Genomic DNA, 16,605 nt, shown 5'->3' on the forward strand with positions numbered 1-16,605 from the left:
AAATTCTCCAAGGAGGTTGTATGACCAAATACAGTGAAAGATGGTCCAAGTCCCTGTTTCTAAAATGACACAATGAATGCTAAATACGCCCAGTTCTGCTTCTCCACCAAGATTTGTGGCTCCTGATGAAATTAATTTCTTAAGAGCAAAGATAATCAACACATACTTTCATTTATTTATTTGGACTACTCAAGAACAGCAGCTGAAGAAGATTAGATTATATTAAACTGGCCCAGGAAAACAAAAGTTTTAAAGACATTGCACCAAAACCCATGAGCCACCTCCACAGCCCTGAATGAAGACTGAGGAAATTCAGGGTAGGCAGGGGTGCACAGACACCTGCAGAGCACTAACTCTGCAATGCCATTCACCCTCTGAAATGTCATCTTTGCACAAACACGCCGAAAAGGCTTCCATCCACAAAAAAGTCACGGGGATCCTGCTTCCTCACCAAGTTCCATTCCTGGTCTTTGCAGTAGTAGGAATTAGACCACTAGGCAAAAGAAGTGCTAATCAGCAGTGCTAAATACATAAACATCTTAAGAAATACAGCTATAAATGATTCCTCAGTCAGAAAGGATCTCTTATAGTACACAGGGACCAACAATCCTGCCTGGACCTTCTCAATTAATAGCCTTTTATCAACTCCTAAGAAAGTGCTGGGATCCTCATGGACAGAAGAATCAGAAGTTTCCAAGGCAGACAGTTTTCGCTTGTTTCTTTTAAATAAATAAACAAAACGCTGAGTTTATAAAACCAGATTCAAAGGATGGAGATAAAAAAAATCCAGCAGAAGTCCATGGCACATTTTGTATGTGACCTCATGCTACATACTCCTCCAAGATTGAGTAATATCCTTGATCTCCCCATCTTCTTTGGTTTTTATAAACTTTCCCCTTTTTTAAAAAAATTCTGTTTCAGTTACATCTTTCCTTTAAGACTAGTAGCACAGAGAAAAAGCAGAATTGTGTTCAAATAGACACAGATGAGGAACAAAGACATGAGGAGCAAAGTCCATTTGCAAGCTTGTTTTCTTGTGTTTTTAAAGAAACATGGAAAGGAAAAAACAACTGGCTAAAATACCAATTGTTAGACTAAACAAAAAGCATGAAATACAGAATTCTTATTTTCACAGAAGGCAGCTGTTTACCAAAGGAAGAAAAAATTACAAAGATGACTGCCCCTTGAGTTTTTGATAATTTACTAATCTTTGGACAAAAACCTCGTAACTTAATGGTGAAGTAACCAGCTGACAATAAACAAAATTCCTCTATGCATTAATGCTGAACTTTTACATATTCTAGTTTCCATAGGTCAAAAATTACTGTTTTCCATCCTCAGTGGTAAGTATCAGCATTCTGGTTTTGCAGATAGGAGACAAGGATAACCTAATGGAGAATAATCACATTTTTTTAGAGATGGGATGTGTTTTAGGACTCAGTAGTCAATAAAAACTCACTCAGCAGTCAGTTGGGATTCCTAGCTGAACTTCTTTCTGAAGAATTTTCTAAAGAATGCCTAAATAAACTGTTTCTCAAAGTCAGAAATTATAGTGTTCCCTTATATTAGGACATGTAATTCTCAAAACTTGCAAAAACTAAATGCTGCAATTCTCTATTTAAAAGCCTGTCAAAAACCACTGTTAGTGCAATGGCCATAAAAATGAGGCAATTAAAAGTGTGATAGGAAATAAAACACTCACCTATCACATCCATTTTTGGTCAAATGAAGGAATGCAGGAAGATAAATTGCAATGTCATAATTTTGTTGCTGTAAACCCTTAAGTCTTCATCACCAACCCTCATCTGTTACATCTACAAACGGGCAATGCTTCCTTTGGACAGGGATCAGGGTTTTTCTATCTGTAGTGAAATGAATTCAGCAGTGTAGGTCCAGGAAAGATGAAAAAGTGACAAAGAGATGAGAATAAATAATTCAAGCCAATTCGAATCCAGGAATCCTCTGCTCAGACTAACAGGAATCAGTACATCTGAAAACAAAGATACTCCCCCAAAGCCTAAAGCTGCAGGGGGAAAAAAGATCAACTAAGAATTCCTGGAGCACCATATCTGAAATTACAGTTTTATGTCCGTGGATAATACAGTTCACTAGATCTGAACACCCAAATCCAGTGCTTAGCAGTTTTAAATGCCAAGTTACAGTAAGTAAGTTACACTATAACCAAACCTTCCTTCTGAGAAGTGTAGTTCATTTTATTGCAGAATGCACCAGGCTATGGAACACTTCATCTCAGGGAGACTCACAGTGTTCAGCTGGGTGTGAGAGCACACTACCACAGCAGAATATATGGAAAATATCAGCAGTGATTTATTATTTACTATTTCCCATATCACTGGAGCATCAAGCAAAATTATCCTAAAGACAGCAAAACAGACAAAAGGAAGCACTTCTTTCATATAACATGCAGATTTCTTTAGGTCAGTAGGTTAAAGACGCCAGATGTATAGATGGGATCAAAACTAAAAAGGTTTAACAGCATCCCCAACTTGGGAATACCAAAGCTTCCTCCCTTTGGAACCTGGAGAGTGACACTGCTTCGATAGTCGTGCATTTTTCTCCTTCCCTAAACAGTAGGGAGTATTTTCAGACAACACATAGGAGCAGGTGAATCTTTGGTCTGGCCATTTCTACTTTCTACAAAGAAGTTCAAGCCTTTCTGTTGCAGTAGCAGATCTACTGCACAGGCAACTGACACACCAAACCTTAGGGGAATAAATCCCACTTGGAAAAATCAGCTACCTGAGAGAAATGCAAATCTTTAACAAGAACTGTTCACAACATCCTGCCTTTTCAGTTTCTTCGGTGACTTTGCAGAGGTAAGGGTGATAAAGGCTGCCCTTTAAACTTTCTTTGGAAGGTCTGAACAGCCTGGGAAAAAATAACAACTTCTCTAAAACAAGGAAAAAGACGACTTGACAAGGATGCTTCCCCCCCGCTCCAGGCTGGACTGAAATTGAGAGGAAAAAACCACTGGTCAGTGAATAAATTGCTTTAGATGGTATGCAGAGGTGACCTCACAATTGGGGAATGTGTTTTAACAGTAGTTTTACAAAATGCTGTATATAGTCATGAGGCTTTGAATCTCTCTCACTCTTCTTTCTGAAGCAGTAGTCCAAAAAAACGCTGTCTTCACTGACCTATATTAGATACAGATGCCATGAATTCAGGCAGACAGCAATTAATCTAATAAGTACCACACTGAAGCCTTAAGAAGACGAAGGCTACATACTGGGAGGAAAAATGTTCCCTCCAGAAACCTTGCTGTAAATACAGAACATAACTCTGACCTGGAGGAACCCTTGCACATACTGTGACTGAAAGCACCCTCACAAAACTAACAAAAATCCAAACTGCTTTAGGGAAAATAAACAATAGCCAGAACCTTTAACAGTAAGAACAGCTGCAGAACCACTGAGATCAAAAAACCCTCCTGTTATCTCCATACATTGTTCTAGTGAATGCTACTTTGCTAAGATAACTGCTTTTTTATTTCTTTCTTCTTCACTTCAAAGAGCAGCTGCTTGCCTGAAAAGGCCATGGAACCAACATCCAAACTAGCACAGGTAACCACCATGAGTCAGGGAACTGAATAAAGTTTGTCTCAAAGAACTGTGAACAGCCCAATTAATCAGACTTTCCTTCATCTTGTATCACCTTCACTGAATCAGCCCTACATCAAAAACAGGTTATTTGTGGCTTTCCAAAAGAGAAAGAGAGAGAGACAGACAGACAAAGTGTTTTTTCCAAGATGTTTGGTGAACAGGCTAAAGGAGAGCTCCAGGGACGAGCAATAAAATAAGTTTCCCTTTTCAACAGGGTAAATCCTACCCTCTCCTCCTTGTTAATTCATCAAAATAGCAACACTTCACAAAATCACCTGAGCCTAAGTTTCATGATAATAAAATACAGCTTTGACTCCTGTACGGATCAGAGCCCCTGACTCAAACAGTCCAATGACACAACCACCTTTTGGGGATTTCTGCCTTCAGTGATGTAAGAAAGGATCACTAAAAGAGGATGAAAAGGGGCAGGAGGAAGGCACTCAACGTGTTGCAGCTGTACAGGACACTGCTCAGAGTTTTTCAGGTCTTCAAGATTAATCCTCTTAAAGAGCCAGGGGGAAGATATTTCTAAGCAAGATTTAAAAGGTCTGAAATCAATCAGAAGTATCCAAACACATTCAATATGCAAATCAAAAACACTGTTGGCTTTTCAGTTTATCCTTCTTTAACAAGTTGGAACAGATTGCATGGCAGACAAGGCAGAAACAACACATACATGTTCTGTCAGTTTTCTGTACCTCCCTTTGTGGTCCCGATTCTCATTTCTGAGAGCAGGACTGGGGCTGCAGCTACTGTCAGGAGTAGCATTTTTGCCTGTTTGTATTTCTGCTGTGAACTGAGAAAGAATCACATGAGCTCCAGTGTAATGTTAGCAGAAAAAATATTTCATTAAAGTTAATCTAATTGCTTGGTTTTCTCAAAAGCAACTAGAGAAAACCTCATCTCAGCCTCATAATCTAATTCAAACATCCGTAACCTCAAAACCATCTTACAGCAACAGCTGCTACACAGCTCCTTCCCCAATATGGCACATCTGACATAGCTGTAATTAACCTTCCTGCTGCAAAGTAGCCTTCATCATGTTTTGTTCACTGCAATGGGCATAACACACCACCACCTCTCCCACCAGTCCTTGTCAGGTCTGGGGTCCTTTTTCAGGGCAGACTTCTCAAGGATGCTATCAGCAACATCATGCTTCCTGAAGGGAAAAGCATATTCTAAATTTATCAACCTAATAAAAACTTAGCTTGTCCTTCAGTCCTAGAACAGTTTTAAACAGTAGAATAAAGACTTACTGTCAAGTTTACCCTCTTAAAACTGGGAACAGAACAAGTAAAATAAAATACCCCTCTGGATTATATTTGACAGGGTTCCTTTGGCCTCTCCCACCCTGAGCTCCTCTAGCCTATCATCTCTGTAGAAAGCTAGGGATCATGGTGTCCCAGCCTGGCAGATCACATCCCTCTCTTCTGCTAGACAGTTCTTCTCAAGCACAGCAATAAGGCTTCTTGCATTCTTTCAGCATAAATGAAATATTGTTTTCTTACCTAACAGATGCTAATCACAGCTGTTCAAAGTATGTCTTGGTTTTACTGTCCTTCCTCAGCACGCAAGAAGCCTGTATGTGTTTGTTCCACCAAACTCTTCCCTGCCTTGATGACCTACTACGTATTCTTAAAATGTCTGTATGGCTTTCTTGGCACAGGCTGACAGCAAAGCTCTGTTGTCTCTGGTCACATCGTAGCAATGCTGAAGACAAAGACAGAGGCAGACCAAGCAGAGTAAGTTGTCTCTTCCCATATACTCATTTACAAAACCTCCTCAGAGCCAGCTTATAAATCAGGGGCTAACATAAGCTGACACCCGAGCTGTGTCTGGATATCATAGCAAGTGTGTCCTTCAGAGTACGTGACATGCTTCAGAGGCAGCCTCGACAAACAGGATAATGTCGGCCTGCTGGAATACCCTTGATTTCCATTCAACCATCAGATGAGGTTTCCCCAAAACATTTCCAAGAGGAAACAAAAAGGAGTAGATTTCTCTTTGGAGGTGGAACATTGCTGGCCAGGCAGGTACAGAAGAGTTGATGCCTGGAGATCATGCTCCTACCTTCGGGATTTTCAACAGAGGCAGTTCTTGAATAAGTTTAACAATTTGCTCACAACTGCTTTGGTTCAAGACAGGCAGCAACAAATCACCTGTTTTCACAATGTGTGCTGGTGTTTTATTCATTATGAATGAATAATATAAAATAATATAAATAATATAAAAATAAATAATATAAAATATAATATAAAAATAAAATTATGAAAGTCAGTGTTTTAACATAAATCCTTACCAAAACCTGCGATCCCTCAGAACATCTAGCAGTATTTCTAACTCTTTAACTGAAGTTTTGGGAATGATCAGTGCTTAGTTAGCCCAACCCATTCAATTTTCCTAATTTATTCACGGAGCAAGAAAGTCTTTATTGGAAGATATTCAGTAACTAGAAGCATAACAAGCTCACCAGTGCAGAAGGTGGCCAAAACTGAAATAATTTATCTCTGAGTTTTAGAACAGGTATCTAAAGGAAGAACATGAAGTGTGACTTTTTATGTGCTCTTCTCCCAAGAGGATAAAGCAACAGGAGAATCTCCGAGCCATTTATGAGCTATTAGATATTCCCTGAGTTGAGTTTTGCTACTAAAGGAAATTTAGCGTTTTATAAATGCAACAACTGTAAAAAATATTTGCTCAAACAACGGTAGAAACTTGTGAAGTTAATCAGTTGTAACCATATCCACCCCAGGAAACAAATAACCATTTGTTAGTTTAGGTTAATGCTACTATGGTGAAGAACTATAAGCAAAGCAAGCATTCCACCTTACAGGTACAGGGGAAAAAAAGAACTGAGATTTCCCAGTTTTTATACAACTAGTTTGACTAGTTAGAAGAACACAAAATATACAAATCCAGACCTAAGAGGAACATACCAAGAAAGAAATCAGTCTCACACAGCAGGCACCTTCACAGACATTCACATGAAGAACAAGCCCATCTAAAAAAAGTGCTAATTTTTTAATATACACATTAATTCGAACTATATGCATTACTTTTTTTTCCCCTGTGGAAACTCATATTGGTCAATATGTTATTGTTCTCAGAATCAAAAATGGGTTGAAAAGCTTGTGAGTCATTCCCTTTTAAAATATTTGTACATCAACTTTCTGCCAAGGATATGGAGAACCCCTAGTGTTTGAAGATTTATTAATAATCTCTAGTAGTCCAAAAAGTCCTCTACTACTTCTTTAGAAATTCTTTCAAGAATGTTGTCCAGACATACCAATTCTAAAGCACACAAACTTAGGTGTCTACTGCTTGAAACGTTGTTGTTGCTACTAAGGAGATCGCTTTTTTCCCCCTCATCAAACAGAACAAAACCCTGTGCATCTACTGCACAGTTCTACCTTTTCTATAAATACATTATCACTGCCTCCCCTTACAGTCTCGATAAAATTATTTTTCCATGAACGTTTCTTTCTTATGAAACTGAACTTCGGGGTCTAACAGTATAAAACTGCTCTAAACAATGCCCAGCCATTCATATTTCTTCCTTTTCCCACATGGTTTGGTTCGTAATTACTTCCAGCTTCAGGAAACTGGCCCTTTTAAAGGCACCAAACAAAGTTTTGACTTTTTTTTTGCACTTAACAAACCACGTAATGAATCAGTTCTATCTAAGCTGCCAGTGATTGTGAGTTCTACAGTCTTTATCTTCTTCATCAGCTGAGACTGTGTCTAACACAGGAATCCCACAGCTACATAACAAAGACTCACATGAGAAGTCCTTATGAGAATACCAAAGGATCAAAATTGAAACAAACTGAACTGAACTAAGAAGAGCAAAACAAAAACAGGGATGGCAGTTACATCTCACCCAAATGTGTGAGGTTTGATGGATGAACAACAAACAGCCAGGTAATTGAATTGCTACAAATACCTACAGTTCATTTTCTTAAATATTTCAAGTGCTCAAACAATTATTACAGAACAGAAGAGATTAGGTAGAAGGAGATAAATTAAAAGTCTGAAATGAAAGAGAAATAAATAACCAATTGCCAGGAAAATACCAGTGGAATAAAGCATGCTAAGCCTTGAAATAATCTTGCAGAAAAAGCATCAGGACACCTTTGGTTGTGATGGTCAGAATCCTTCCACTTAGCCCATGAGAGACACTCTTATCCTGCCTGGGCAGGAAGGGACATCATTGGGACTTCTTGCTTCTTTTCATTTTTCCTCCCTTCAGGATTGCAGGAATACAAGGAGACAAATGGAAAAAAAAAATAGGGCAGAAAGAAATCCCACAGCAGCAGGCACTGGGAAAGTCCAACATTCCAACACGTTTATTGCTTATTTTTACAGTGTTTAATGGCAAAGTACCACACATAGACACAAACAATTTCAAAGCAACCTCCCAGCCTAGAAAGAAAATGAGGGGAAGGGGCTCTGTTTCAGTTCTTCATCACTGAAGCTCTGAAGTAAAGAAATTTCAACAAACATAAGTAACCCAATCTGTGTGTTTCCCTAGCCCAAGTTCCCTCCATTTTTATGGTCTTTCAAAGTCTAGATCAAGTTTCATTTGAGTTTGCAGGGTGAAGGTTGTTATTTCTGGCTTTTCTCCCCCCCCTCCAAAGACTCAATTTCTTTGTCTTTTCTTTTTAAAACAAAGTTGAAATCATCACGAATATTCAAAAAATCTTCATTGCACCTCTCAAATCTACTCTATAATAATGAAGAAACATGTAAATACACAGAATCACAAAACATCCTGCAAAACACAGAGTCCACTGGAAAAAATATTCCTAATTAAGTACTGCCTAAAAATTCCCAAAGTACACAATATAAAATATATACAATATAGTTAATATAGTGTACTTATATAATATGTTAGTATCACGTTATTGTGGTCAACAATACTGATCTCATAGCCATTTTTCTAATTGAGAGGAGCAGTAATTTTTTTTTGCCTTTTCTACCCTAAAAAAAAAAAAATCCCCTCTCAAGTTAAAACATTATAATACCCACTGTCTTTTTGTTTAAGTGTGGAATGATTCCAGGAAGCTAAAGCCTATCTTCTAACATTTGTAAAACTTTATGAAGGAGTGGTTCTTTGCCAGTCAAAGTCAAACCCTGGGAAGATTCTTTCATCACTCATCAGCTGAGATTTTGACATCCCAAGTTTTGACCTGACTGTGGCAGCAGGTGAAAAGATCTACCAAGCTCCCAAGCCGAGCTTTCTTCTGGCCGTTGTTTAGAAGCACCAAATTGCCAATCTAAAACTGCTAAAATACCTTTGAAAGTATTTTCTGAAGGATGAGTTTGAAACAAGGACAGAAGCAGCAGTCACTAGCTTCCACCTCACCGAGCAAATGGCACACCAGCAGAGTAAGAAGGAAAGCTGGCAGAGAAACACGAGGGCCACAACACAAGGGAAAAGCCCCCCAAATCACATGGGTTTTTACAAAAAAGGAACTTTTGATATGCTCAAGACAAGTGAATCTACATTTGTTATCTGCCAAGGCAAACTCAAAGCAATCCTTAAGGTCACTAAACCAAGTACTCAGAGAGTACTAAGTGACAGAACAAAGAACAACCATGCAACCTTCAGCTTGGCCCACTTAATAAGCATTAAATACAGTCTATAATTAACTACACATTCATATGCTGATCCTCCTTAGGAAATCTCATTTAATTCAATGCAAACATAGATTCTGCTCAGGGAATGATTCAGAATTTGTAGTGAATGAGACTCTTGTTTCTAAGACCTGGCCAGCCTCAAAGAACTACTACAATATAAATATTTGAGAATAACAAAAGCATGCAACTCGTTGCCAAGCACAGATGTTAGAAAGTGACTGCAAATCTTGGCATTTGGTGGCACCTAGTAATCCACTGGCTGAGTCACTAATGTGATTGATGGCTTTAAATTGTTCAGGAACTACCGGCCCCTCTGAGAACGAAGACCTGCAAATTGTATCATATTTTTTGTATAAATGCTTTCCTCTACACAATCAGTAAATATTTGATTTTATTCTTATAGGTTTAAAAAAGGTTATGTGGTTCTGCTGCTTGGGAAACCTCTTTACCTGGGAGGAACTGATGCAACTGTCCTTTCCCATACTTTGTGCACATTTTGTTCTGACACTCTAAATTTTGGTAATGATGGTATGGTTGGTACAAGCATAACTAAAGGATAAACTCCTCTTGCAACAGATCTTTTTCACTAATCTGGTCCCAAGGAGCCTTATGTTTTGTTTTGACCAAGGGAACAACTAATTCATAAACTGCATTGCCCACAGAAGTCCTCGGCTTTCTGTTCATCCCATATGTCATTAACAATGCCCACCTGATCATCCTGCCCTTTAGAAGCTAAAAGGCTTTCTAAATAAGAGCACAGGCACCAGAAAGGAAGCATATTCCATCTTAGTATTCTCCTTCCCAACAAGACTGTTCAGAACCAGTCCTTCCATGAAGCATCCATACAGTATCTTTAAAACTGGCCAATCCCCTTCCACGTGAGATTCTTGCCCATAACAGCATGCATCAGACATACAGCTCCCACAGAAATCACTTCCCCAGTGCTTCTGGCAGATTTTCTTTCCAAAGTGAACAAATCTGGTTCCATTACCATTTCCATGAACTCAAGGAGAACCAGTGAACAGAACCATTACATTCCTGTAACCACAGCAGACTGTACTACATCTGAATAACATGTCCCGGGCATTCTGAGGGTAGAGAACACTAAAGCAGCAATGCATGAAAAAAAACAAAGCTGCAAAGGCAAAAGGACACATAACTACTTAATTATATCAAACACTTTCCTCTGTATGTCGTTTAAAATGCAAGTCAGAGCACTTAAGTTTTCATGCAGATCTACCTTTGTAGAAAATGTTAGTCTTCCAGGTCATTAGTTACAACAACATCAACTAACACAGTCAGCAACAGATTTTTGAGCAAATGAAAGATTAAAAAAAAAAAAAAAAAAAAAAAGAAGAAAACTTAATTGTTGCCCTCAGTGCTCCAAGTCACACAACATTCTCACATGCTGTCAATTAAGTGAACCCTATAAAGTTATGATCTGTGGCAAAATTCCACCAGAACAATTATATCAGAACAACAGATGTAATTATTTCTACCAACAGAGTCATCAGTGCAGAACATATTATCCCTTTCAACTCCAACCAACTTTTTTTTAACCAGAAAGTGCTTCTATGATGGTACCATCTTGACTGAGTAACAGGAAGTATTTTTTTACCACTAAGTTCCACTGAATTCAGTCTGAACTTAGAAAACATATTTGGCACCCTGACCACACAAGCTGAACTTGTGGAACGGTAGCAAAAGTCCCCTAGACTGTCACCCATTTTTCTTTCAAAATTGATTTGGTATGTTTTGTGGTATTTTCAGCTATTTTCTACCTTCCTTGGTATCAAAAAGAAAAAAAAAAGTCATAGAATAATTCAGGTTGGAAGTGAACTCTGTAGGTCATCAGGTCTATTCTCAAAGCAGGGACAGCTTTAATTACACGGAAGAAACAAATAAACAACAACCAAAAGAAAAACAAACAAACAAACAAAAAGCCAACCAAAAACCAGCAAAGGACTATTGCAGTTAAAAAAAAGTGATTTCACCTACGCACAATACTTGCTTTCTTTGTTCCTTAAGTCACTTCATAATATTTATTTTAATCATGCTGATTTTTTACAAGTCTTTCTAGAAACTAACTCTAGGGCTTTGAAAAGCAAACATGCACATTTAGGGTGCTATATAAAGATATTTTTTGAAGTAGTCAACGAAACAGTTCTTTAATCAAAAATACTGGAGTGTTTTTATCATGGGGAGGTTTTAAGAAAATAAATCAGGGCTCTGGAAGCCCTCCGGCAGGTAAAAACTTCACTTGGCCCCATACTGTAAGTACAAGAAGGAGCAGACCATGTCTTGGAGAGCTGTAATCAAACAGGTAAGTCAGCAAAGGATGTAACAGAGGCTTCAGGGGAAGGAAGACTCAGTGGGACTTGCTAAAAGCAACAAAGAAAAGGGCATGAAGGAGGAGTACGAAGAGTGAGACTGAAGCAGTGGTTTGGACACAGCACAGGTGGATACACCAACAGTGTGTGGACAGTGAATGGGCACGTTCAATGAACTGGACATTACAAAATACACAAAACAGCCTGGAAAAAACCAATCAGACCACTTAAAAACCTATAAAACATTTTCCCCTTACCAACACCAACACATTCACTCAAAGGTTACTTACTCATTCCACAATTTTTGGATTAATCTCTTTGCTTTGACTTCTACATGTATAAATTTGAGATAATGTATCATCTCACCCCACAGTGTTGTACAGGTACATACACTAGTGTCTCTAAATCACAAGGATGGCCCAACACAGAAAGTTCAATAAAGAAAATTGGTAACTCTGTAACCAGTATGGGTTCCAGACAGCACCCAACAAAAACTGCAGAAAACACTACATTAAACGAGAGTAGAAAGAAACTATTCATGCAGTCAACGCCATCCTTCCTGCCCACTGAATGAGATCCAGGGCCTTCAGGGGGAAAATAAATAAATAAATAATCAATATTCCTTCCTTCTCATACATGTTCTGCTACCTTTTTGCCATATGTTACTATAACTGAGCTTATGTATCCAGCTGCCTCTGTAAAAGAAGCTCCTACCTAGAGACTTTCTCATCTTCTGTAAACACCAGTTCCCGACACACTTATGAGGCTTTTATTCCATTGTGGAAGCTCCCAAGACTAAACTCAAAATGTTACACCCTACAAGCACAACGAAATTTTCAAAACTTTAAGAATGGGGTTTATAATAACATGACACATCGCGCAGGGCACGCGTTCTCCAGTCATTCAAAGCCAAAAGACTGCTTCTGTGCCTTTTTAAGCGGTAGGTTTTTAGGAGTCTTTTTGCTCCCAACGCCAAAATTACCGCAAGGCTGCCGACCTCAGAAACAGGGTCGCTACTGACCCCTAGTGTTAACGAGGTCAGTCTCGATTTGAGTTCTGGCAAAAAGCACGAGGAGCATCATCACCCTTCAGCACCATGTTCTTCTTCTGACACAGCGAGTGGTCCCTGCCTTGTGTTGGGGGTCTTTCCACTCTAGTTTACAAGCAAAAATAGTAGTATCCATCTTTAAAGAAACAGGCAGAAAGGAAATATAAACTTCTAAGCATCCCAGCAAATCGCAGATTCGCGTTCCTTCTGCTTTCCAGTGTTTAATACATTTTTCATTTGGAAGATTAACAGTAGGATATCTATAGCAGACTGACAGTCATGGCTTCAGGTGGGTATTTATAGCCTCTTGATCACTTATTAAGGCATTAATGACAGTGATCCACAACCCAAGCTGGCCTGCAGAGCCCAGTGCAAGGAAAGGAGTCAGAATTGCCAGGTTGCTGCAGGACTTGGCTGTCCCAGGCAGAAGCAGAGAGTCCACTGAGCCAACTGCCCAGGTGACATAAAAGTTGCTTACAACAGAAAGCTGTAACTACAGAAATGAAGAAGAGTCCTACTGTTCTACTTACAATTTGGAGTCCAGATTCAGGAGAAAGCCCAGTTTGTCATATTCTGTAAAACAAAAGGAAGGGACACATTATCAAAAAAACTGCAAGTGTCTCCTCTGCAAAAAGCATCAAAACCAAAAAGTTGCAAGTCCTCATGGAAGGATAATAATTATTTCTAACTGAAAATAGCTATATCGTAATTTCTAGTCACTAGCAGCTGTTAATACAGATTATTGTTACTTCAAGGTATTCCCAAATTAACATTTCTGAATCTCCATGAAATACTAAGCAAGAGAACATATGGGTAATCATTAATTTAGAAATCACCAGAATTAATCAAGCTATGTGTAGTCATAAAAACAAAGCATTACTGAAACCACTCATGCAGTGATAAACAAAGCTCTTCTGTTTGCTGTACAAATAATTTTGCCACTAATTTGTATGACAAACATTCCTCCTAAGTTCTGACATGGTAGAGCTTTCAAATTTTTCTTCATTCCTTGTCTATTCCAATACACAACTTCGCAATCAAGCAGCCCTTCTTCAAAAGTAAGTGACTCATGGTGGCAAAAATGCTTCAAGTTCAGATGTTGTTCAATAGGAAACCGCAAAATGAGTTTATGCTACAAACAGGGGACAGCTACAGAAACAAAGTTATCACTCATAACATCCTTAACTGTATAATGTAAGCTTAGCATTCAGCATCTTTGAATATATTGTGATCTTGTAAATCAAACACTTGATACAAAAAACAGAGATACTGGACTTCATGTGAGATATACAAGAAAAAGTAAAAGGTGTAGTGTCCTTGCACTGGGTTAAACTCAGTGGCCTTCTCACACTGGGAACTGCTGGGTCTCACTACATACAATAAAAAAATAATACAAACAGAGAAGCAAAAGATAATCCAATCGGGGTGTATTAAAAGAAACAACATGAAAAAAACATTCTATTAAGCTTTTAGAGCTCACTGGAAATACAGAAGATTGCTTTCCTCACAAGATCCCCCCAGAATTTCTGCTGCAGTAGTTTTACCGCAGAAGATCACAAGCTTTTCACACCATCACTTACCGGCAGAGCAGGAAAGCCTAAACCAAAGTACCTGAGACAAAACCATTTCACCAGATAGGTCAATGTAAACTGTGCCATTGGTTTCAATCCCATTAAGATTTAATTCCTGAGGGAAGTGTTATATTTGACATAACTCAGGTAACAGAAGCTGCAGAACACGTGTGCACTCGATATTGGCACATACTGTCTGTTCTCTGCCAGCACCCGTGTGCCACCCACCATCCCTGCTGTACTTGACGTTAGAAATGCACCTGTGCCTCTCTCCTCCACCTTCCACGTGCTGACAGTCTTGTTTCCCTCATGTGCTGCTTTTGTCATAACTTCCTCCCACCTCATTCCTCCCACAAGAAATTACGTCTTGTCCAACCTTACCTCCTCCACATGTAGGATTGTGCACAGGAAGGTATCCATTCCAGAAAAAGAAATATGCCTTCAATTTTTATTAACCCTCCTGACTCCCAAAAACAACATCCATAGTGAGCCAACAGCAAAAGAGATTTTGATTTTTTTTTTTGTATCATTATTTTTTTAAAAACATCTACAGCCACTGACCCACCTGTCATCAGTCTTATCCCATTCAAGCCAACATTCCCTTCTTCCCAACAGGAAATACAAGAAGAGGAAATGCAATAAGAGATTATATCACCTCATAACTACAACAACATCCTGGGCTTTCTACTAACTCAGCACTTCATGAGCTTTGCAACCAAAGCACCAGAACACACATCCATGCTGAAGTCTAAGCACCACAGATGACAGAGTCCATTGCAATGTTTCACAAGATTTACCTTTTGTTTCTCACGTGAGTTTTACCTTCCCTAGGTTTAAAGTTTTGATGTTCTCTGATTGTTACTGACAGAGGGATAAAGTAATCTTATAAAATTATATGTCAACTACCTTGCAATGGGTACTTTCCAAGAGATGTATATGAACTACAACAAAACAAAATAACACTTCCAGTTTCAAGCCAGAAGCACAGGTGTGTTCCTGCTTTTCAGGAGGGTGTAAATTATCCTTTCAAGCTGTAACATTAAATCAGAAGCAACTAAGCTCCTTCCTCTAATTGGCTGGTGAGATGTGCAAGCTACTGCAGGCAGAGAAATGCTGCCCTCACCATGGGCCATCTCACACTCACTGACACTTTTGGAAATCAGCATTACTATTACCTTGGAAATGAATCTCTATCACATGCTGCCCCCCCAGGAAAGACACTAGGGCCCTCTAAAATTACAGAGCCAAAGTTACCTTCCTTTTCAGCAAAAATCAGTCTCATTACAGACTTCTAATGTCATTTAGTTGTATCTCTACGAATACAGGGGCCAAAAGTCAGCTCTCATTCTGGCTGTAAGCGGCCTGGATTCACAAAAGACAGATAAAGCCCCAAATATCTGGAGAAAGCCAAACACATATAGCCCAGCTGCAGGCAAAGGCAATACTTGTCTGGAGTTATGTATTTAAATTAAAACAAGATGAAACACAGACCCACTAAACTGAAGTACAGCTGAATCTAAAACACAGTTTGGTCAGGGTGTGATGGTGACAGGAGAGGGACCGAGCACATAACTCACAGCTTGAGGAAGGGGCAGTCCCACTCCTACCCTTTCCTCCCTTGAAAACAGAGGTGGCAAGAGCCTGCCTTGGCACTCACGTCACCTCTCTGTTCTCTAACCTATAGGTTGCTTTCTCCTCCCAGCACCTTAGTTTAAAGCCTTTACTCACCAAGTTAATCGCTTGATACACAAAAACATTTCCCCTCTTTTTCACACAGTGGGACAAAGAAGAGCCAGAATATTAGACAAAACAGCACAAAACAGTTAGAGAGGACAAGGTAAAAATACTCCAGCATCTCCACCAAAAACTAGCTTGGGCCAGCTGACTGTGTTAACTGTGGTTTGATGTTGGCCTCCACCATCATCATCATAATGACACTCCCTCATGCTCCCACCATGAGGGGGTCTCTGCACTGAAGGACAATGCAGAGCCACCAAGAGTTACAGTTCTGGAGAACTCCCTTCAGATCTAACCATGCTGGTAGGTCTGATCCAGCCAAGGCCACGTCTGACCCATCGATTTCCAGACAAGACACCTATATGTGGCTGTGTGGTAAAGGATTTATTTTTAATGCAAAAAATGAGTAAAGGCAATAAAGGACTTAGTTCACATCTACTGGAAGAGCATCATGGAAGAATCTGATAGAGGCTTTATGTTATCAACCCACAAAAGGCTGAAAGGCTCATGAGAAATAAAAGCAACATTATTAAAAGAGCACAATGCAATCTAAGGACCACACTCACCTGGGCTAGGAAGCTACAGATCTCAGCTGACAGTGTGGTCCAGCAGTGTACAGAAGGACAGAAATGAGTGAACACAGGAAATGAAGCTTC

The 16,605-nt window shown here is 39.2% G+C and overlaps 1 protein-coding gene across 8 annotated transcripts in view; it reads right to left on the reverse strand.

Annotated features, from left to right (window-relative positions):
• The window catches only part of ST3GAL3 (ST3 beta-galactoside alpha-2,3-sialyltransferase 3), a 175,992-nt gene that overhangs the window by 112,760 nt on the left and 46,627 nt on the right, over nucleotides 1-16,605 (reverse strand). For 7 of the 8 annotated variants that reach the window (XM_017824733.1, XM_017824737.1, XM_017824736.1 and 4 more), the window contains one exon: nucleotides 13,172-13,214. The exons of the other annotated variant lie outside the window; for it this stretch is intronic. In XM_017824733.1, coding sequence (XP_017680222.1) covers nucleotides 13,172-13,214 — 43 coding nt within the window. The remainder of the gene's footprint in view (nucleotides 1-13,171; nucleotides 13,215-16,605) is intronic. 8 annotated transcript variants of the gene reach the window in all.

Source organism: Lepidothrix coronata, unplaced genomic scaffold (genome assembly GCF_001604755.1).
Source record: "Lepidothrix coronata isolate B3197 unplaced genomic scaffold, Lepidothrix_coronata-1.0 Scaffold112, whole genome shotgun sequence".
Taxonomy (NCBI): Eukaryota; Metazoa; Chordata; class Aves; order Passeriformes; family Pipridae; genus Lepidothrix; species Lepidothrix coronata.